Source organism: Tenrec ecaudatus, chromosome 13, assembly GCF_050624435.1.
Source record: "Tenrec ecaudatus isolate mTenEca1 chromosome 13, mTenEca1.hap1, whole genome shotgun sequence".
Lineage (NCBI taxonomy): Eukaryota > Metazoa > Chordata > Mammalia > Afrosoricida > Tenrecidae > Tenrec > Tenrec ecaudatus.
This window is the reverse complement of record NC_134542.1, coordinates 68,367,657-68,389,400: the sequence shown is the minus strand read 5'-3', so window position 1 is coordinate 68,389,400 and position 21,744 is coordinate 68,367,657. Positions and strand designations below refer to the sequence as shown.

At 42.8% G+C, this 21,744-nt stretch overlaps 1 protein-coding gene across 1 annotated transcript in view; it reads left to right on the top strand.

The window, feature by feature from the left end:
• MYO3B (myosin IIIB) overlaps positions 1-21,744 on the top strand; it is a 504,101-nt gene that overhangs the window by 199,122 nt on the left and 283,235 nt on the right. The window contains exons 11-15 of the mRNA XM_075529130.1: positions 13,143-13,239; positions 14,520-14,636; positions 15,639-15,743; positions 18,228-18,311; positions 19,291-19,493. Coding sequence (XP_075385245.1) covers positions 13,143-13,239; positions 14,520-14,636; positions 15,639-15,743; positions 18,228-18,311; positions 19,291-19,493 — 606 coding nt within the window. The remainder of the gene's footprint in view (positions 1-13,142; positions 13,240-14,519; positions 14,637-15,638; positions 15,744-18,227; positions 18,312-19,290; positions 19,494-21,744) is intronic.

Here is a 21,744-nt window from a genome sequence, read left to right as displayed (position 1 = left end):
CAAGGCGTTGTAATGGTGTCTAAAGGGTTCACAGAAACATGGCTACAGAAGGTAGAACACAGGGGGAAAAATATCCTATTGGAGACAGATCTATTCATCACAGTCACAGGCAGGCTGAAGAATGGAGAAAGGGACCATGATTGAGTTACATACACTCACAGATTAGAAAAGTCCATAGGATCAATATCATTATCTTTTTTAGCCTAGAGGTTGGCTTAGATTGATGTGCTAGATGAACAAGGGGACAAGGGAATCCCAGTTACTAGTGAGGGTGTCCTTGGAGGACTTTTGAGGCATGGAAGAAAGTGAAGTTAGAAGGGGTTTATTGACTTTGTGATGCGGAAGGGGCTGAGTCAGGAGACTGACAGTTACAATGAGGACAATGAGAGTACGGGAAGCTGTGGTGTTATAGAGAAAAGAGACCCCAACTTCAATATATTTTATAGTGACCCCTCTATTAAGTCCAGTATTAGCCCCTTTATTAAACAGGACAAGAACAAAATAAAGAAAAAGACAAATCATTTGGATGAGTGAGACCATCAGTTTAATGGAGCCCAAAGAATTCACAACCGAGGGCTAGTTAAGTAGAACATATAGACAAAGGAGATTGTTACAAGTTCATGATTAGTGGCCGCTTAATTCATTACAATTGCAGATGGGACTAAAGAAGTGAGAGCGGGATCATGCTTGACATACATGTACTAGTGCAGTTTAGAAAAGTTTGCAGCGTTGGTTCTGGGTAGGTTCTCTGATCGTCTTGGCAGGAAAGGGCATACTAACAGTCATGTGCCACGCGTATTTCCATTTCAGTCACTGGCACACCAGGAAAGTTCCTGAGTTCCAGATTGCTCCTGGTCGGGCTGGCCAGAGGAGGCATATCAAACCCACTCTGCCTGAGGGTGAAGGCTTTGACGTTGATGGCCCACCATCAGAAAGAACTCAGTGGAAGGCTGGATCTCAGCATGGATTTAGGGCTCCCACTGTGAACCATCGCCTTCCACGGACCCAGGTTTAGAATGTAAGTTCGACTACATTGGTGAAAAGAGGACTTTGAGAACTGAGATCTTGGGAACTTTCGAGAGATGATTGGAGCGATTACCCCAGTAATTAAAGTGATGTCATATAGATTAAAAAATCATAATGTTGAATGAAGAGTTTGGGACAACTTCAGTGGAGTAGAAATAAAAGTTTTAAAGAGTTGAGGAACCCCGAGAAGAATTTTCAAAATGAATGGTGGGGGCGAGGAAAGCCACATCTCAAGCCCTTGTGCGCCTTAGACGTCTTCCTTTAATACTGTAGGTTCTTAACCACATTCGAACTCTCCAAATGGTTACATGTTGACCGATTCTTTTTGACTGTGGTTGTTTCCTCCATATTCTTTCCACGTGTCCGCATCATTCAATATTTTACCCATTTCACACTCAGAATAAACTCACTGCCATCAAGTTGATTCCAACTCATAGTAACCCTATATATCAGGAGTGGAAATGTCCGGACAGCGGGTCATATAAGGCCCACAAAACCATCAATACCAGCTACCATCAGATGCCTCAGTAAAGAGGACGGATCGCCACATGAAGGGTGACTTAATTAAATGTTTGACTGGGCTACTTTTAAAGCGGATCATTTTGTATGGCCCTCAAATGATATTATAAATATCCAAAGGACTCTTGCAGTATGAATTGCTTCCCACCCCTGCTGTAGAATCGCCCCCTGTGAGTTTCTGTATGTCTCTTATCTTTCTCCCAAAGAGTGGCTGGTGGTTTCAAACTGCCCCTGTAATCTAGAGAACCTTTCACTATTGAATTCAAGGCTTGAACTTTTCCTGCAGTTCTTTCAGCGTGAGACATGCGAGTTTCTTTGGGTTTCCTGGCCCAGGTCTTTGCTTGTGTCATTAGAAGGCTTTCCTGGAATGCTGCCTTTTGACATTTTCTGTTTTGCTTGTTTGCGTCATGATTTCTTCCACTTGCTTTAGCTTCTCTACATTCCAGTTCCAGGGGTTTTTTTTGGGGGGGTTTTTTTTGACATCTATTTTGGCCTTTCTTTCCTGTTTTGTTTTTGAAATGGCTTTTTTCTTTCTTTGTGGATAATGTTCTTGATGGCATCCCCAAACTCATCTGGTCGTTGTTGTTCAATGTGTCGAATCTGGTTTTGAAATGGTCTTTAAGTGCAGGTGGGGTGTACTCAAGCTTGTATTTTAGCCCTCATGGACTTGGAATCTTCTTTAGTTTCATCATGAACTTGCATATGAGTAATTGATGGTCTGTCCTATAATTGAACCCTGGCCTTGCTCTGGCTGATGATATTGATCAAGGCCCATCAGGATTTCCCACAGATGCAGTCTGTTTGATCCCTTTTCATTCCGTCGAGTGATGTTCATGAGTATGGTTATGTTGTTGGAAAAGGTATTTACAATAAAGACGCCACTAGTCTTAAAAGTTCTATTATGTAATCTTTAACTTTATTTCTATCATGCAGGTCATATTTTCCAACTACTGATCTTTCCTCTTTCTTCAGCGATTTCATTCCAATTACCAGTAATTATCAATACTTTCTCATTGCACGTTTGATCAATTTCAGCCTGAAGAAGGTGATTGAATTCTTCAGTTTCTTCATCATCGACTCTAGTGGTTACACGAGCTGGTTTTGTGCTTACTAGCTGTATTATAGTCTTCCTTGTAGGTATAGAGATGTCATGCTATCACAGACAACATTGTACTTCGAGATCTTGAAATTTGTTTAGCGATAAATGTGACGCCAATCTTCTTGAACTTGTCATTCCTCGCACAGAAAACTGTCTGCTGCTTTAATTCAGAATGGCCCCTTCTGGTCCATTTCAACTCACACGGGCCTAGGATATTGAGTGTGATGCTTTCCAATTTCCCCTCTGTTAAACAGTTAAAGTTAGAGGACAAATAAAGGTGTCCCCTGATTTTCAGAAGTAGAACATACCTATGAAATCTTTCATACACCAAAGTAGCTTGAAATAAAGAAGTAATTACTATTAGTTTATGTTCTCAGTCTCAACTGCCATCAAGTGCTTGCTGACACATAGTGACCCTATAGAATAGGGTAGAGCTGCCCCTGTGAGTTTCCAAGACTGTAACTCTTTAAGCCTTAAAGCAGTGGCTCTCAACCTTCCTAATGTCATGACCCTTTAATATAGTTCCTCATGTGTGGTGACCCCCAACCATAGAATTATTTTTGTGTCTACTTCATAAATGTTATTTTGCTACTGTTATGAATTGTAATATAAATATCTGATATGCAGGATGCATTTTCATTGTTACAAATTGAACATAATTAAAGCATAGTGATTAATCACAAAAACAATATGTAATTATAATTCATGAAGTGTCGTTTTTCCTCCAATACTGCTGCTTTCAGCACAGTAGCTGCTTTCAACACAGTAGCTGCTTTTAACACAACAGCTGCTTTCTACACAGTAGCTCTCTATATGTGTGACTGGTCTGCATTAGTACATTGTGGTGCCAACCCTATCACATAAACCTGTATTTGAATGGGGTGTATGTGATGGGGTTGGTGTGATGATGTCATCATGCCGGGTACTTGTATGTGGGCATACCCGCCTAGAAACAGATAGAGGAGTGGTGTCTCAGTTCCTAAGACCATCGAAAATATGTGTTTTCCGATGGTCTTAGATTACCCCTGTGAAAGGGCCATTTGACCCAAAGATTGAGAACCACTGCTTTAAGCTCCATTTTTCTCCCTCGGAGCCACAGGTGGTTTTGACTGCTGACCTTGCAGATCACAGCCCAATGGGTAACCACTATACCACCAGGGCTCCTATATTTTTATATGGTGGAACATTTCTGGGGCATTTTCAAACCTAAAAAATAGCCGAAGAATCATACCCAGTGACACATAAAGCATAAACTAAATCCAACAGGCAGTGCATCAAAAAAGTTGTGGAAAACTGGAATTTTGATGACCTCCAATTTTCCTAGATCATTAATAAGGTGTTCTAATAATTAATAGTTGGTCTCAGCTTTAATTCCGCATTTTGAGTTGTGCCTCATGAGCAGGAAAGCGTCCCGGAGTGTGGCTCTATCGTGTCATTGAGACTGCTTCTCCTTGGAGGGGGCGGCTCTTCCCCGGTGATTTTCAGCACCTTCCAACGGGAGGGGCACATCCTCCAGCCCGGCACGTGACAAAGCTCAGCTGCTCAGGGGCCCATCCCTGAGAAGTGAACCAGCCGTTCCAGCTTCACAGTCTGCTCTTAGTCTGGAAGTGCCCCGAAGCCTGTACCAGGGGCAACACTGCTGGTGTTAGGAATATTGGTGGCATGGCTTTCAGCATCGCCACAACATACAAGCCACCCCAGTAGGACAAACTGACAGACAGATGAGTGGCTGCAAAGGAGGCGATTACCGTGGAAAGTCTGTGAAAACAATAAAGAGTTGTGGTCACTTTGTTATGTAATCTGTCAGGGATGCTGGTCAACAATTTGCTCGTTTCCTTTATGCCAGTCCCCCTTCCTTGACCCACCAAAGAACTTTTGCACAAATCCCTTTGAAATCCCTGAATTTATTAGTATCATCTGGCATGTCAGTTCACCAGTAAGCTCCAGGGACACAGAACTGACTAAAAAAAAATGCTTTTTATCACTGCACAAGAGTCATTGAGAGCAGAGCAAGGCCACCCGGAATTGCGTGGGCACAGGAAAGTGCCAGGTTCTCTCCTGTTCACTTACCTCTGGCTACCACTCAACTGTGAGCCTCAGTGGAAGAACAAGCCTTTGAATGTCACGCCTCTGCAGGGAACTCACTGAAAACACAAACGTTAATCCCCAAAATGCCAAGGGTCTACTCTGTGTATTATTTGGTGGCAGAATTAAGTTGCTAGATTTATTTTCCTGCTCTGTTTCATGGAGTTTGATTCTGTTCATGCAATTTGCCTGAGGCTGATTAAAACAATAACCTCAGCTTTTCTGATTTCATTTCAACTTGCAGCGGTGACCTTTAATACAGCTTGCTTACTGCTGAACCACCAGACTTCCCCCAGTTTAGCTCTCTCACCCACCCCCCTTTGATGTACCAACGAGTGAGTGTACCCATGAGCCTGGCACATCACAAACCTGGATGTGCCTGGATTTCTGTGTCAGTAATGACTCCAGAAGATCACTTCATAGTGTTCTGAAAATATATGACACAGAGAAGTTAGAGATTCTCTTAATAAAGACATAAATCTAACCCTTGTCATAATTAGTGACTGTGTCTATCTATGTATCTCTGAGTGAATGAATGGAGGAATATTTCACTGTCTGCTGCTGGCGCTGCTTCTTGCTGCATCATTTTACTAGAGACATGGTTAAGACGGCACAGTTCAAGTGGTTATACAAAAAACCTTGGCTTTATGGAGAAGTGGTAGACGACCACGTCAGATCACAAAATGGAGGATGATTACATTGTTACATGACTGCCAATTACATAACTGCTAAACTCCTGAAAATCATAGCCCAGCCAAGTGGGTACGTAACTTTAATCATCATATTACTTTAGTGTTTGTTACATCAAGATGGACATTGTTAATGCACAAACTACAGCTACAGATAGTATGTTTCTTACTGTAAATGTGAAATGCTGGATAGCAAGATAGTATGTGAAGAATAGATATATATGAAAGAATATTTAATATGATGGATGACAAGATTTACTAAAATCCTGGTCAAAAGTTTGCCTAGATAAGAAACTACTAGAAAGTGTAGTAATTCCAACCCCCATTTAAAAAATGCATTTAAATACATATTTTTTTAAATCTTATTTGGATGTTTAGTAGCTATAATTTGAAGTTCTGGGTAAAGATCGACCCCTCATGTAATATCACATTTTGACTCTCATTAGGACGATGTCACGTCCTTATTAATCTTGTTGTCAAAGGATGAAAATGATTAGGAAGAAGTATTTTAATTTCATTTTCCCTCCACACTTTTTGAAGCCCCCAACCTTACCTCTCCCACCCACCATGTCCCTAACTTTGGATGCAGTGCACAGAGACATTTGTCTGAAACACTGGAGGACCACCACACAGCTTCTTTGAGCATGGACACTCTCTGCCCCACCTTCTGTTCGCCACCCGCATTCCCAACAAGTCTGTGTCCTTGGTATCTGATAAGTGGTGATGGGGTGTGACTTGTTCGTTGGTCCTTCAGGGTCACTGTGGATGGAGGAGAGAGCATGATGCTTGGTGGGGAGGAATGGAAGTGGCCTCCGTCGTGGTCGGCCACTGGATGATTGCCTGAAAGACCGGTGTGCATTTTCCAGGGTAGCGATGCCCCTTTACTAGTGTTCTCACTCACTGCCGTCGAGTCGATGCTGACTCACTGTGGCCCTAGAGGGCAAGGTAGAACTGCTCCTGTGAGTTTCTGAAACTGCACATCCTTACAGGCGTTTGAAATCCCATCTGCCTCCTGCCGAGCAACTGGCAGTTTTGAAACGCTGACCTTGCAGTTAGCAGCCTTATGCACAACCACGACGCCACATCCAGACTCCCTGCCATCGAGCCAATGCTGACTCTGTGGGTTTCGGAGACTGTAAGTGTTCACTGGAGTAGAAAGCCCAGTCTTCCTCCCGGGGAGCAGATTGTGGTTCCAAGCATCCAACCATATGGTGTCAGCCCAATGCGTGAACACTATGCCACCAGGGCTCCACTACGCCGCATTGTCCCTGTAATTAATAGAGTAAAAGCATTTATGTCCTTTTCATCCCTGAGTCATGATTCAGAGCACCTCTTTATTGCTTTGTCTTCCTCGTAATTGCAAGTGAGTAGAAGAATGTTTACTGCCACACCTACTGAAGCCCCTAACATTTCTGTTCATGCCTACCCGCTTGAAAGTCACCATTTCTAGAGACAGGGTTGGCTGGCCAGCAGGAATAGGCCAAGAGCTCAAGGAGTCACGTTGGGGAAAAAACCAAACCATGCTCTTTGTCAGTATCCTTCATAGGACCAGCAACTCAAACAAAGACGTCAGTTAGCCCAGTGATGGGGTGCAAGAGTGCTTGCCCAGGACACCGAGTGAAGCTGTAGGGAAGGGAAGAGCACTTTGGTAACTTAGTCCACCAGAGAAACGTCTCCAGTATGAATATGTGCAAGAGCACTTAGAACAAGTGTCCTTGGATGCAATCTCTCAGACTTGCTTCATTTCCACCTTGTGTGAGCCATGGACTCAGAAACCGGTGGACCCTTTCACTGATCCTTAAAAACTAAGACCAATCATAGTTCTATACCCCGCCACCCTATACACCAAACTCTAGGAACAACCCAGAGCTTTGAATCTCTTACCCGCTAACTTTCAACCCCCAAATTCCAATTGTCTGAGAAGCTAGGCCAGGTAGCCAACATGGCGTAGTCAGTGGAGGGGTTCACCGGGTTTAATTAATTAGACAGAAGCACTACCTAGTCTTTGCCGAGTTCAGCGAACCACAGTTAAAATGAGACTTGTCATCGGGGTCCTCTACGGTGGGCGGCCAAGGTGGGAACCACAAGTCCACATCCGTTACTCTTTTTAACGTTCATTCGCACGACAGCATATGCTAAGTGTCCATCGTAATGTTCATTCCGTTAGTAAGTATAAAAATGAGAAGGAACTACCAAGGGCTCAAATAGAAAATAAAGGTTTAGAAAATGATGATGGCAACATTTGTACAAATATGTGTGATTCAATTGACGTATGGAATATTATAAGAGCTGTAAGAGCCCCCAATAAAATGATTTAAAAAACAAAACACAAGTTAGAAGGAACTATGTTTGTAATATTTGCTTATGTATAGAATACTACATTTTTATTCCCTGGCATTTGTTACTTCAGGAAAGAAACATGTAACACAGAGCAAAAGTGCCAAACACCCAGAGCGCGACACGCTGTCGCTCATCTCAGCTTGGTGTCACACTCCAGATTCCCATGAGACAGGATGAGTGTAATCCCTCAAAGTGTTTAAAGAGCTAAAATGAGTGTCGAACCAATTGCTCTAAGTTCAGCAGGAAAGGGGTTTTTCCAAAGATGAACATAATAAATTCAGAGAAGTCACCTGTTTTTAGTATGTCAAACACAATGACTACTGAAAAAAACTGAAGAAGAACTTCAAATCTTGAGTTGAAATAGTGAAGGACTGTATGGGCTAAATATTGAGTGATGCAGGAAGCATAAAAAGATGGAAAGGATACACAGAGTCACTGGACCAAACAACAAATCAGCATGCAACCATCTCAGGAGGTTACTATGTGAGCAAGAACCAATGGTACTGAAGAAAAAGTTCTGCCCTTGAAAGGTTTAGCCACAAACAAGGGTTCAGTAATTGATAAAATACCAATCAAAATGTTTCAACAAGCAGAAAAGCACTCACTCGTCTGTGCCAAGAAATCTGAAAGATAGTTACTTGGGCAACTAACTGGAAGAGACACATATTTGTGCTCCTTCCAGAGAGAGGTGACCCAACCGAATGCTCAAATTATAGAATAGTATCACTGACATTAATGCAAGTAAAATTCTGTTGAGGATCATCCAACAATGGGTGCAGCAGTAGATGAACCGGGAGCTACTAGAGGTTCAGGCTGGATTCGGAGAGGATGTGGAGCAGGGCTCTCATTGCTGATGTCTGATAGGTCTTGGCTGAAAGCAGAGGATACCCCACAAGATGTTTACTTCTTTTTTATTGACTGTGCCAAGGCGTTCAACTCTATGGAACACAACAAACTATGAGAAATCTTAAGCAGAGTAGGAATTCCAGATCACTTCATTGTGCCCTCGGGGAGCCTATGCATGGATCAAGAGGCAACTATGGGAACAGAACCAAGGAATCTTGCATGGTTTAAAACCAGGAGAGGTGTGCTTCAGGGTTGTATCCTCTCACCATGCTTGTTCAATCTGTATGCTGAGGAACTAATTAAAGAAGCTGGATTATATGAAGAAGAATGTGGCATCCGGATTGAAGGAAGGCTTATGAAGAACTGGTGATATGCAGATGACACAACCTTGCTTACTGAAAGTGAGGAGGACTTGAAACACTTGCTGATGAAGATCAAGGATTGCAGCCTTCGGTATGGATGACAACGAAAAGAAAAGAAAACCCACATCCTCACAACTGGACCAATAGGGACCATCAGGAGAAAAGACTGAAGTTGTCAAGGTTTTCATCTTGTTTGGATCCACAACCAACGTTTAGGGAAGCAGCAGTCAAGAGATTAAAAGACGAATTGCTTTGGATATGTCTGCCACACAAGACCTCTTTAAAGTGTTGAAAAGCAAGGATGTTACTTTGAGGATTAAGGTGGGTGCTGTTTTCAGTGACCTCATGTGCATGTGACATATTCCTTGCAGCTGAGCAATGAATAAGGAAGACAGAAGAAGAATCCATGTATTTTGAAATATAGTGCTGGCAAAGAATATTGAAAGAGCCATGGACTGCCAAAAGGAGAAGGAAATCTGCCTTGGAAGAAGTACAGCCAGAATGCTCCTTAAAGGCAAAGCTGGGGAGACTTTGTCTCATATACTTTGGACACGTCATCTGCATGAGGCATCTCGTTAATGAGACGCCCTCCAATCCTTCTGCTGCATTCTTTCTTACAATTCAGCTTCTCAGGTAATTTGTTCTGCATACAGATTAAATCAGTGTAGTGAATGGATACAGCCCTAACGCGCACCTTGTCCAGTTGTAGAACGTTACCCCATGTTTTGTTTCAGTGGCCGCCTATTAGTTCCACAAGAGCATAATTAAGTGTTCTGGAATTCCCATTCATCTAAATGTTATTCATACGTTATTAGGGTCCACACAGGTGAATGCACAATCAATAAAACACAGGTAACTTCCCGTTACCCGTTGCTTTCAGGCAAGATAGAGCTGGCGTCAGCAACGCTACCACTCATGCAATGCCCTCTTCTGAGTCTGGCCTGATTCTCTGGCAGCTCCCTGTAGATGTGCTGCTGCAGCTGCTTTTGAATGATCTTCAGTACACGCTTACGGGTGTGATGTTACTGATATTGTTCAATACTCTCCGTATTCTGTTGAGTCCCCGCTTTTTCTGGAATGGGCACAACTATCAATCTCTTCCAGTCAGTGGGCCAGGTAGCTGTTTTTGAAATTTCTTGTCATCACCTGTTAGTTGGAGATCTATGTTTTTCCATTCATTGTACAAGAATTTTTCAGGAATATTGAATAATAGATGCTATTCCCAAGTAAGGCACTAGGTGGAGCATGCTGAGAGGAATTTAAATTGACAAGTCACTCAGAAAAATCCAACTCACCACCTTGGAGTTGATCCCGACCAGAGACAACAAATCTCTTGATGAAATATTAAATATATTATTAATATTATCTATTGTCTATAATATTAATAAAATATTTTATGTAAGATATATTTTATTCTTGAATTTCAATTAAAAATAAGTAAATTTAGAGAACAACAGTTTTCAGAATGATATGTGAAGTTAAGGGCAAAACCAACTCACTGCCAACAAGTCAAATCGGATTCAAAGCGCCCCTAGAGGACAAAATAGAACTGTGCCGGTGGGCTTCTGAGACCATCACTCGTTACCGGAGCAGAAAGCCTCCCCTGTCTTCCGCAGCGTAGCCAGTGGGTTTGGACTGCTGACCATGGTTAGCAGCCAACACCTACTGCTCTCTGCCACCACGGCTCCTTACATAACACGAATCTGATCAAAACTGGTGTTGACTAGTTTCTCTCTTTCTTCAAGAAACCCTCCACACACTGTAGTCAAAAGAGCAAATGAAAATAGACAGCAGTTTCAGAAAAAAGTATTAGTTAAGGAAGAAAGACAAGTGCTTGTGTTCTGCTTTTGCTTCTTCATCACTGGAGAAGAACGTGATCTTTGAGTAGGTATGTTAGGCATCTGTGTCGACTCCCACATTGCCAGCCCCAGTCTGGGATCAAACATGCTAAGTTTCTGACTACTTGTAAGTAGGGGAAGAGGTACTGATAGTCAATAGCAGCAGGCAAGATCCTTTAAAAGCTATTAAATAGTATTTTGCAAAGATTTTCTGAGGCGCAAATCTAGCTTTGCAGACAGCATTTGCAGGATTCCTGGATTCCGAAAGCGCCGCTGGAATGCGTGTACGTGGTGTGGCCGAGCTGGCTTCTGAAATCCCAGCGACAGAGCTTCCGGCATCACAGGAGCACACCAGCCACCACAGTCCCACAAAGTGACAGGCAAGTGGTGGCTGTAAACGTAAGGCTCTCTATATAGAGCCGCTTGAGTTCGCATCTTCCTTTTGACCACTGTAGTGCTATGACGAAGGCATCGGGGTACATCAAGAATCCATGTCTACTACATGGCACGTACCCCAACACCTTCAGTTAAAGCAAGTTCCGGAGCCTGGATGGATAGAACTGTATCTCTGTGCTGGTATCTCCTTCGCCTTCAAAGATGCAGCTCCTAGAAGATGCCAGGGGACTAATCTCCCATGCTTCCTCTTCTGGAGAATTTTCATCCGCGGGGAGGATATTCTGGCCGTCCTTTTGTTTGGCTATCAGTATTCTGAGTTATGCGTTAAGGTGGGAAAACGGTTGGTTCCACATTCGAGTAGGATTGGTAAGGATAAGTTGGTCCGCTCCTTTTTCTCTTCAAAGTGTTTTCATACCCATGACTGTATGTCCCTGCCTGTCACCGTGAGATTGCTAGAGGAGTCATGAGACTTTCTACTTGACTGACGAGGAAAATGAGGATTCTGGCAGTTGCAGGCTTTGTGGAATGGCCCATGCCACATCGCGATCCAGACACTTGGACCCTGTTCTCATAACTTCCAGGCCAATGCTTCCCCACTGGACCCCACTGAGGAGCGATAAGCTTGAGAAGGGAAGTACGAAAGCCGACTTGGGCTTGAACTGATTTTATACCCTAAAGACTATATTTTAGTACACCAAAAGGGATTGGTATTGATTGCCAGCTACATTTTTATAACATCTGGTGACCGTATCACCGAAGAGAAATCTCACGTATATGCTCAAGGAGATAAACACGTTGTTTGTAATAGCAAAAGCTTTATATCAGCCTAAATCTTGATAAGCCTGGGACCCTCACTCTCCTCACCATTAATTAGTTTCCAACTCACAGCAACCCTATAGGGCAGGATGTAACTGCCCGTGGAGTTTCTGAGAGCCTCGTCTTTCTCCTGAGGAGCAGCAGGTGGCTTCAAACTACTGATCTTGTAGTTAGCAGCTGAAACCCATAACCGCTATGCCACCAGGGTTCCTGAGCATGGGACTTGGTGGCATAATGGTTATGCGTTGGGCTGCTAACTGCAAGGTCGGCATTTCAAAACCTTAAGCTGCTCTCGGGAGAAGAGCTACAGTCTCAGAAAATCACAGGGGCAGTTTCACCCTGTCCTGTAGCATTGACTCATTGACAGTGAGTTTTGAGAGGTAAATAAATTGGTGTACAGTCATGAGGTAATATAACCCAGTGATTAAAATGAAAAAAAAATTAGATCAGATACTTAAACATTGTTTTCTAAAAAATGACAATGTTAAATGAGAATGAAAATGTCTACAGCCGTGGTTCTCAACCTTCCTAATGCTGCGACCCTTTAATGCAGTTCCTCATGTTGTGGTGACCCCCCCAACCATAACATTATTTTTGTTGCTACTTCATAACTGTCATTTTGCCACTGTTATGAATCGGGCAACCCCTGTGAAAGGGCCGTTCGGCCCCTAAAGGGGTCACAATCCACAGGTTGAGAACTGCTGGTCTACAGAGTAATGTCAGATGTCCTCAGTGCAACTAAGCATTCGTGGAATTGGTCTACTATTCATGGGTACCTATATGCGTGTTGTATACATCTGTGTGCCCACAGATAGTATGCCGATTCTGTACATGCTTAGTTGTGACATCATTCTGTGGTTGGCACTTTTACAAAGGAAATGTCAGTGTTCGGCGGCGCCTCCCGGTGGCTGGAGGGAAGCCATGCTGTGGGGCTGGTCTGACCTCTGAGAGCCCTCCAGGGACAGCAAGAGTACGGGGACAAGCGTTGCACTGGCTCTTCCTGTCCCTGCCCCTCGTGAAGTCTGAACCTTTCATGCCACGAGACTGTGAACCGGCCCTTCGCCCTACCCTGTTTCTACGGCTGAACACACTGCCTCAATGCTTACCCTTTCTCGATCATTTCTAGGCATGAGAGGATGCACACCAGAAGGCCCTATCACGTGGAGGGCGCGGAAAAATACTGCCTTGAGGATGATTTGGTGAATCTCGAAGTTCTGGACGAGGTACTACATATTTTGCACCTAACGCTCAGGGATGGTATTCATCTCACGGAATACTCTGACCTTTCTGTGGTAGCCGTCTTCTCCGAAGGTCACGGAGACAACGGAATTGTTGAAAGTCTTGGGGTGAGGTGCAGGGAACACTTGGGGGCTGTGACTATGAGCCTGTGTTACATGGATTCATTTCTACTCTCTAAAATGATGGTAAGACAATATGGATTTTTCTCGTGAAGCCTTTTACAGTGTAGGCCCACAGGACGAACTCTAACGGCTGGAAGTCTTTTCTGCATTCACAAACACCTGCAACTTAACCCTAGAAATCAAGACTACTGTTTGTTCTAAAGAGGAACTTCACTTAGGGAAACGGTGGAATTAATACAGCTGGCACTCGAAATTTAGAAACTGTGATAATCCCCATTTAAAATCCTCATGCTTAATAGAGCTGTTAATTGCAATGGATCTGTGTCTGCTGATTCTCACTCTGGGGCCCTTGCCTTCAATGCTGAGTCACTAAAGTGTAATATGAAAGTATTCCATTTTGAACACCATCACATATTTTTTAAGTGCAATGCTCTGAGAAATTATGGTATTGGTTTAATCAATAGGAATGGCCTATTAAATCAAATTCAAGATGGAGCATTCTGATTCGGTGAGGCAGTTTTTCACTGTGAGAGATAGTGCCTTTGTTGGATGGCTCCGTCTCTGTGGGTCCGCTGACCTCCTGTGGGGCGCTCTGATGGTACACTGGTGCGTTACACAGTGGGCTGCTAACCACAAGGTTGGCGAGTCAAAACAACAAGCTCCTCCTCTGGGGAAAGACGCAGCTTTCTGCACCCACAAAACAGTTTAGAGCCTCAGAGACCCACAGGGGCCGTTCTACCCTGCCCTTCAGGGTCACTGTGGGTCGGAATGGGCTCTGCAGTAGTGAGTTTCCCTCCGTGTAAAACTCCAAATGAATCCATATAATCCAGAATAGAACTATTCTCCGATGGATTTCAGTGGTCGAGTTTTGAGAATTAGATTAGATCACCAGACCTTTCTTCTAAGGCACCTTTGGCAGGATTCCAACTTCTAAGCCAAAGACTCAGCTAAGTATCTCACTAACCTTTCTTCTTTCAAGGCGGTATCTACATTTAGAATCTTTAAGATCAGTTTCAAGATTTAAATGGCTAACTTTCATCTTTTAGAGAAGAAGTATTTTGTTAAAGAAAGTGTTGTTGTTTTTGGAGCTTCTCTTTTAATTGGAAATAATCTTTCATTTCAATGTCACTTCCTCGTCTTAGGATGCGCTTATCCATCAGCTGCAGAGACGTTATATGGACTCGATGATTTATACCTATGTTGGAGATATCTTAATTGCCTTAAACCCTTTTCAGAATCTAAGTATATACTCTCCACAGGTAAGTTATTCGATACAGGCATATTACTCCTTAATAAAAAATAAATAACAATTACAAAGGACAATGAAGGAAAAAAGTTAAGAGCGAAATTATGTTACTCTAATGGGTCTATACCCATATTGATGTTATAGAAACTGAATTCTTTCCATTTTGGGTTGCATTTAAAACAATAAGCTATAATAACAATAGTAATTATATTATAATAAATTAAAATATAAGTATATTAATATGCATACAATAGATATTTTAGTGAGCTGCATTGCTTAATTCTCATAACACTTTTAGTCCAGTATTGCTTGTTTTAGCAGTTTTGTTGGCATATAACTCACATCTATGATTCCATAGTTTGATCATATTAACAAGAGTGTGCAACCATTGCCACACCCATTTTAGGACCTCCTCTTGCACTCATTGTATAAGCTCCCCATTTCCCCGAAACCTCTTCTGCTACTCCCCCAAGAAACAGTTCATCTAGTCACTGTCTATAGATTTACCTGCCCTCGCTTTCACATACAGAAACACATACCAAGCAAGAAGCAACACTAAAACCCACAACAGCAAAAATAACAAAATTAAACTGAGAAAAGCCTCAATTGAAAAGAAAGCAGAAAATATTAAAAACTGACACAAAATTAAAAATTAGTAAACAGGGAGATCAAATGATAAAGTGTTAAATTTTAACCAACCACATCTGCACTAATACTCTTTTCAATGCACTCTCTTAGGCAATTGTTACTATTTTGAAGCCCATGTGGCAGACAAGGGAAATTGGTACAGAGAAATTAATTCAGGTGTACAAGCTCAAGAAAGCAGTCAGTACAGAATTGGGATTTGAACTCAGGCCTGCAGACTCTAGAATCTGTGCTCTATGAACTTCCTGATGCAAAGACGCCCTTAATAAAACTAAGTCTTGGTTTCAGGGGTCACAGATAGTGGAGCCTGAGGAAGTGTAGGACTTAAAACCATTATCATTTTCCTTTACATTGACAATGTTTTCTTCAGTTCTCCAGGCTTTATCACGGAGTGAAACGAGTCTCCAATCCCCCCCACATATTTGCGTCAGCTGATGCTGCTTACCAGTGCATGGTTACTTTCAGCAAGGACCAGGTGAGGATGCACCTGCTGCTCCTCTTTCCTCCAGACTGCCGCACTGTCTAGAGTCCTGTCGAGTAAGAGTTGAACTGCTAACCACAAGGTTGGTGGTTCAAATCCACCAGCTGCTCAGTGGGGAGAGGATGACCACAAAGATTTACCGCTGCAGAAACCCTAGAGAGGGTCTCTATGGGACAGCCTGGCCTTACCAACAGTGGGTTTTTTGTTTTGTTTATCAGTCACACTGTAAGATGCTCCGCATTTCTTTCTTCAGCAAACCTCTTAACCTGTGTGCCAGAGCTGCCCAGCAAAATAAGAGATGAAACAGCAGCTCAGACAAACTGGAACACTGATAAAGTCAAGTCAGGGTAGAAGGAACATGAACGCCCCTTTCAAGATGTGCCACGTTCACATCAAGAGTGTGTATTTTCCCCCAATGAAATGTAATGAGGGCATTCCTCATATGACTATACTGAGAACATAGAGCAAACAAACTCAATTCATGAGGCAACGATTGTAATGAAAACAGAATGTAGAGCGGCACAAGTGAAATTCCTTCTTATGAAGGTCTTGTAATTTTCATAGTCCAGCCCAGGATGAAATATTGTACACAGGTTGACTGTGATGACACACCATGCCATTAAGCTGCCAAGAAATGATTATGCATTGCGTCAAAACTGAACTGAGTTTAAAGTAACTGAAAGACTAGTGGTTCTAACCTTCCAGCCACTTCTCAGGAGAAAGACGTGTGGCAGCCTGCTTCCAGGATGCTTGCCACCGAGGGAGCCCCGTGGGGCAGTTGTTCTCTGTGCGGAGCTGTAACTCTGAGTCAGAATGCACTCCATAGCCGGGTTCTTACTCCCCTTCAATATGTGTACACACACACTGATTTATTACTCTGTTTGAAATACAAGTCACTAAATATGATACGCAAGTGTTAGGTGAAAAATCTAATATGCGTATTTCCTGAGGCCTAGACCAGTGGTTCTCCACCTTCCTCAGGCCGTGACCCTTTAACACAGTTCCTCATGTGGTGGGGACCCCAACCATAACATGATTTTCGTTGCTACTTCATAACTGTCATTTTGCTACTGTTATGAATCATAATGTAAATATTTGATATGCAAGATATATTTTCATTGCTACAAATTGAACATAATTAGTATAGTGATTACTCACAAAAACAATATGTAATTATACATTATAAAATATTTATTTCTAATGGCAAATAAATGAAATTTTGCTTGAAGAATGGTGTAGCATGGGTAAAAGTCAACACAGCGGGTACTCATAGGTGGGCGTATCTGCATGTGGGTGGACCCGCCTGGAGACGGAGAGAGGAGCAGTGTCTCGGTCGGTTCCTAAGACCATCAGAAATAAGTGTTTTCCAATGATCTTAGGTGACCCCCGTGAAAGGGTCATTTGACCCAAAGGGGTCACGACCCACAGGTTGAAAACCACTGGCCTACCCAGTCCCAGCTCAAGGCCAGCTTAAGGAATCGATGAAGCTACTACAGTGGAGATTTAAGATCGAGTACATGGGTTCACTATGAGTTAGAAGCTTGGTGACAGCAAGTTTCTACCCTTCTAGAGACTTGTGAAATGCCCATAAATTGCATGAAGCTCCCTGGTAGTGAAGTAGGTACCAAGCTAGGCTGGGCTGCTAACTGCAAGGTTGGTAATTTGAAACTACCAGCCACCCCCCCACCCTGCCCCCACCCCTCGGGAGGAAGAAGAGGCTATCTACTCTCATAAAGATTTACAGTCTCGGAAACCCACACAGTCAGTTGTGTTAGGACTTAGCATTGACTCAGTGGCAGTGAGTTTTTTATTTTTATAGATTTCATAGAGAGGAAATTAATAGAAAGTGATTTCTAGTTTTCTCAGGTTAGGAAACAGCTCTCTTAATCTTTTTTACATATCAAGAACTTTTAGAAATCAATAATAAAAAGACCAAAAGCACCAAGAAAGGACAAAATGCATATATAAGTATACAAGTCACACACATGCACACAATACAAATGACCTTCAGCGAATGAAAAAATGCCCACCCTCACTCAGAATACCATCCCCAAACTCACTGCCATTGACGCAGTGCTGACTCGTCACGACCCTCTGTGAGTTTCCAAGATGGAAAGATGCCTAGTTATCTTGCTCAGTGAAAAAAATTAAAGTCTACAGTAGAGGGTATTATATGAGGCCCTAGATGACTTTTCTGACTCAGTGACTGTCTAGGACAGAGTAGAACCTGACCCCTTTTGACTTTCTGGGACTTTAAATCTTTAGAGGAGTACAGAGCCTCGTTTTTCTTCCGTGGAGCTACTGGTGGGTTTGAACAGCCGACTTTGTTGTCAGCAGCTCAATGCATAGCCTGCTCACCAGCAGGGCTCGCTGTGTCAGAATCCGTTCGCTGGCAGTGAGTTTGAGGTTGATAGTTGAAATCACACGCTGCTTCCTGTGCTGTTAACCATTCACATTCCATTCTGTTTTCTGTGTCAGTGTATCGTCATCAGTGGCGAAAGTGGATCTGGGAAGACAGAAAGTGCCCACCTGATTGTTCAGCATTTGACATTCTTGGGAAAGGTATGGACTACCTGTTGGTTGGTTTGTTACATTGTCCCTAGGAGTTACTGCAGAATAGCTGAGTATTTTAGAAATGACCCAAATAGCACTTTTATTACAGGCTACATGAAACACTCCGTCTTGTTTGTGTCCATTCGCGATAGCTGTGGCTTTGAGATGTCAGTATGCCACCCTTCTTTCCCGTAGTGAGGGAAAGCACGCCAGCACGGGCTTAGTAGTAGCTCACTAACGAGTTTTTCATGTTTTCAATGTAATAAAGACCTGTAGTCATTAAGCAGCAAACGTGTTAAATGCTGGGGACAAGACCAAGGAGAGCCAGTAGGCTATTAAAAGGTTGGAAACCAGAAAGTGAGAGAAACTATTGTTTGGTGCGATGACATTGAAAGAATGACTTGGAAAATGGTCTCGTGTCTCCTATCATGTATACGTACATGCTCAGAATTAGTCCGCTATGTGACGATTGTCCCTGCCAGGTAAGTATTCGACTGTCAATGATGGAGGTGGCTGTTCAAACCCACCCGCTCCTCCTTGGGAAAAGGCACGAGGCTGTCTGCTTCCTTAAAGATAACAGGCTCAGAGACACCATATAAGGGTTCCATGATTTAAAATCAACTCCATGCCATTGGGTTTAGCTATGAAGGAACCTGAGGATTTTTTTTTTTAACCGTTGAGTTTTCTTGACTATTATAATGGGTGACAGAGAAAATCTCTCTCTCTGAACTCTCTCGGCCTTTTATCTGCCAAGGATTTTAAGTATGACTGGATTTTAAAACTGAAGCTCAGACAAATGACCTGACCTGATTAACATGCACCTGGGGAATTGCTCAAATGAGAAACTGATTCGAGTGACTGGTGCTAATTACCCTAAACGGAGCTCGTCCCAAAAGGAGAATGTGAACTTGGGCGGGCAGGGAAGGGTGCCTGCTGGGTTTGCTGGAGTTTCTGCCAGTCCCTCTTGACTGTTTGCTGTTCAACACAGGCTAATAATCAGACCTTGAGAGAGAAAATTCTGCAAGTGAACTCCCTGGTGGAAGCTTTTGGGAACGCATGTACTGCCATCAATGACAACTCGAGCCGCTTTGGAAAGTACCTGGAAATGATGTTTACACCAACTGGAGCGGTGATGGGGGCAAGAATTTCTGAATACCTTCTTGAAAAATCCAGAGTCATCAAACAAGCAGTGTAGGTGCTCTAGTTTGTCACTCCAATTTTCTCTGCAGGATAAACTAGGAGGGAGGCCTTGGGAAATTTCATAGCACCAGCTCACCCTTAGTCTCGGCCACGCTCTCCTGACCCTCAGCCTTCCAAGTACCAGGAATTACCTGAGTGAAGTATCAGGGATAGTTTCTGACCTAAAAGGTGTGTAAGGGCTCAGGGCAAAGGGCTGGGACAGGTATATTTATTTCTCCCAAGTTAGTTATATCCAGTAGAATCGAACAACATTGCAGGTACTTTAAAATATCATTAGATTCAAGCTCACTACCACTGAACTGATATCATTAAGTCCCTTAAAATTAATTGTGCATGTTAAAAAACAGAATTGAGGGTGTTCCATACATTAATTCCCTTCCCTCTTCCCTTAGATTGAGAGATGGGAGAATTACTCTGTTTTAAGAAGAGCCACATAATAGTAATTAAAAGCATAGCCTTTGCTCTGGGTTTAAATAAATGTTAGCTTTCTCGTACATTGTGTGATCTTGGGCATCTCACTTGACCTCAGCTTTCTCACTTATGAAATGGATGAGCTATCAGTGTCTACTTGGTGGGTTTATAGTAAAGAGTAATACGTTCAATTATATAGACCCGTTTAAAAGAATGCCTGGTATGGTGTGTGCTATCCGTATGTTAGTCATGATGTTTCCCTTCCTCCTCTCACTATTATTACGATCAAACACCGGAGGTCAGAAACACGACTCTTTTCATGCCGAATCCGGTAATTACTATTGAATGTTCTCTGCAGGCTAAGCGCTATGCTGTCTGCAAGGGGTTTCAGAGTAAACACAACAGACAAGGTTTCGGCATTTATGGAACTCGGAATGTGTGGTAGGTGGAAGAAGGGGAGAAATGGGTTGCAGGTATTCAACATGTGGTTTGGGGTGACACTGAGTCCGTTCACAGTGATCTTATGTGCAATAGAGTGATCCCAGGTTTTCCTTACGAATTTCACGTGTGTGAGCCCATTGCTGTAGGAGCAATCTATTTTACAGAAAGCTTTCCTCATTCTCTCCCCTTGTGCTAACCTTCTACTTTACCAAGTATGACATCTTTCTCTAGGGATTGTTCCCTCCTAAGAACATGTTTCTCTATTCTCCCTGCGAAGAAAGATTTGTTCGTCCTGTTGGCAGTCAGTGGAATGTTTCATATTCTTCACCGTAATTCAAAGGCATCACTTCTTCCTTGGTCTTCTTTATTCATTGTTAGGCTTTTGTATGTATATGCGGTGATTGACAATACCATGGCTGTGGGTCATGTGTACTTCAGTGCGGCCGTTTGCTTTTTTACAGAGGTCTTTGTCATCAGCCTTGCCCAATGTGATAATAGGCCATTTGATTTCTTACCTGCTGCTTCCATGGTTGCTGATTATAGATCCAAGTAAAATGAAATCCTGAGGACCTCAATACTTTCTCCATTTATCACTATGTTGCTCATCAGTCCCGTTGTGAGGATTCTGTCTCCCTTGCGTTGAGGTGAAACATATACTGAAGGCTATAGTTTTTGGCCTTGACCAACAAGGACTTCAAATCCTCTTCTCCTTCTTGGCACATCACAAGTTGTCAATTAGTGTCTTTCCAGCCCAGAAGTGGTGTTCCTCTTCATACAGTTTTGGTTCACACAGATGCAATGGGAGGTGCTCCGAGGGTGCAGCAGGAGAAGGGAAGGGCACCTGGCCTAATGCAGGAAAAAAGGCTCTTGGTGTCTGACATTTAATCTGAGACCTGAGAATGACGAGGCTTGAGCCAATGAGTTCAAAACAAGGCGGAGGAGGCTGAGATCAGATCATGCAGGGATCAGACTCAGGATGTCAAACCGTATTCTAGAGTATTAGGAAACTGGTTAAGACGATGAAACAACGGAGTCATAAAATCCAAATTGTCTTTGGAAATGGTCACCAATTTCCTAGGGAGGATGGGTTGGAAGAGATTGGGAGAGGAATTACTAACTGTGCTGAGACAGTTAAGAGCTTGTTGCAAATCCCACAAGGAGACTGCTGGCTGAGTCTATGGCTGTAGCAGTGGAGATGGAGAAAAGCTGAGAAATCTGAGAGATAATGTATAAGTAGAATCAATAGGAGTTGTTAACGTTTCAGAAAACACAAGCATCTTCCTCTGTCATGCATTTGCTATTTCTTCATAAAAGAGATGTCATAAAAATTAAACAAATGAACACTGGCAAATGAACATCAATAGTAACAAATAGAATAAGAGTTACTTAA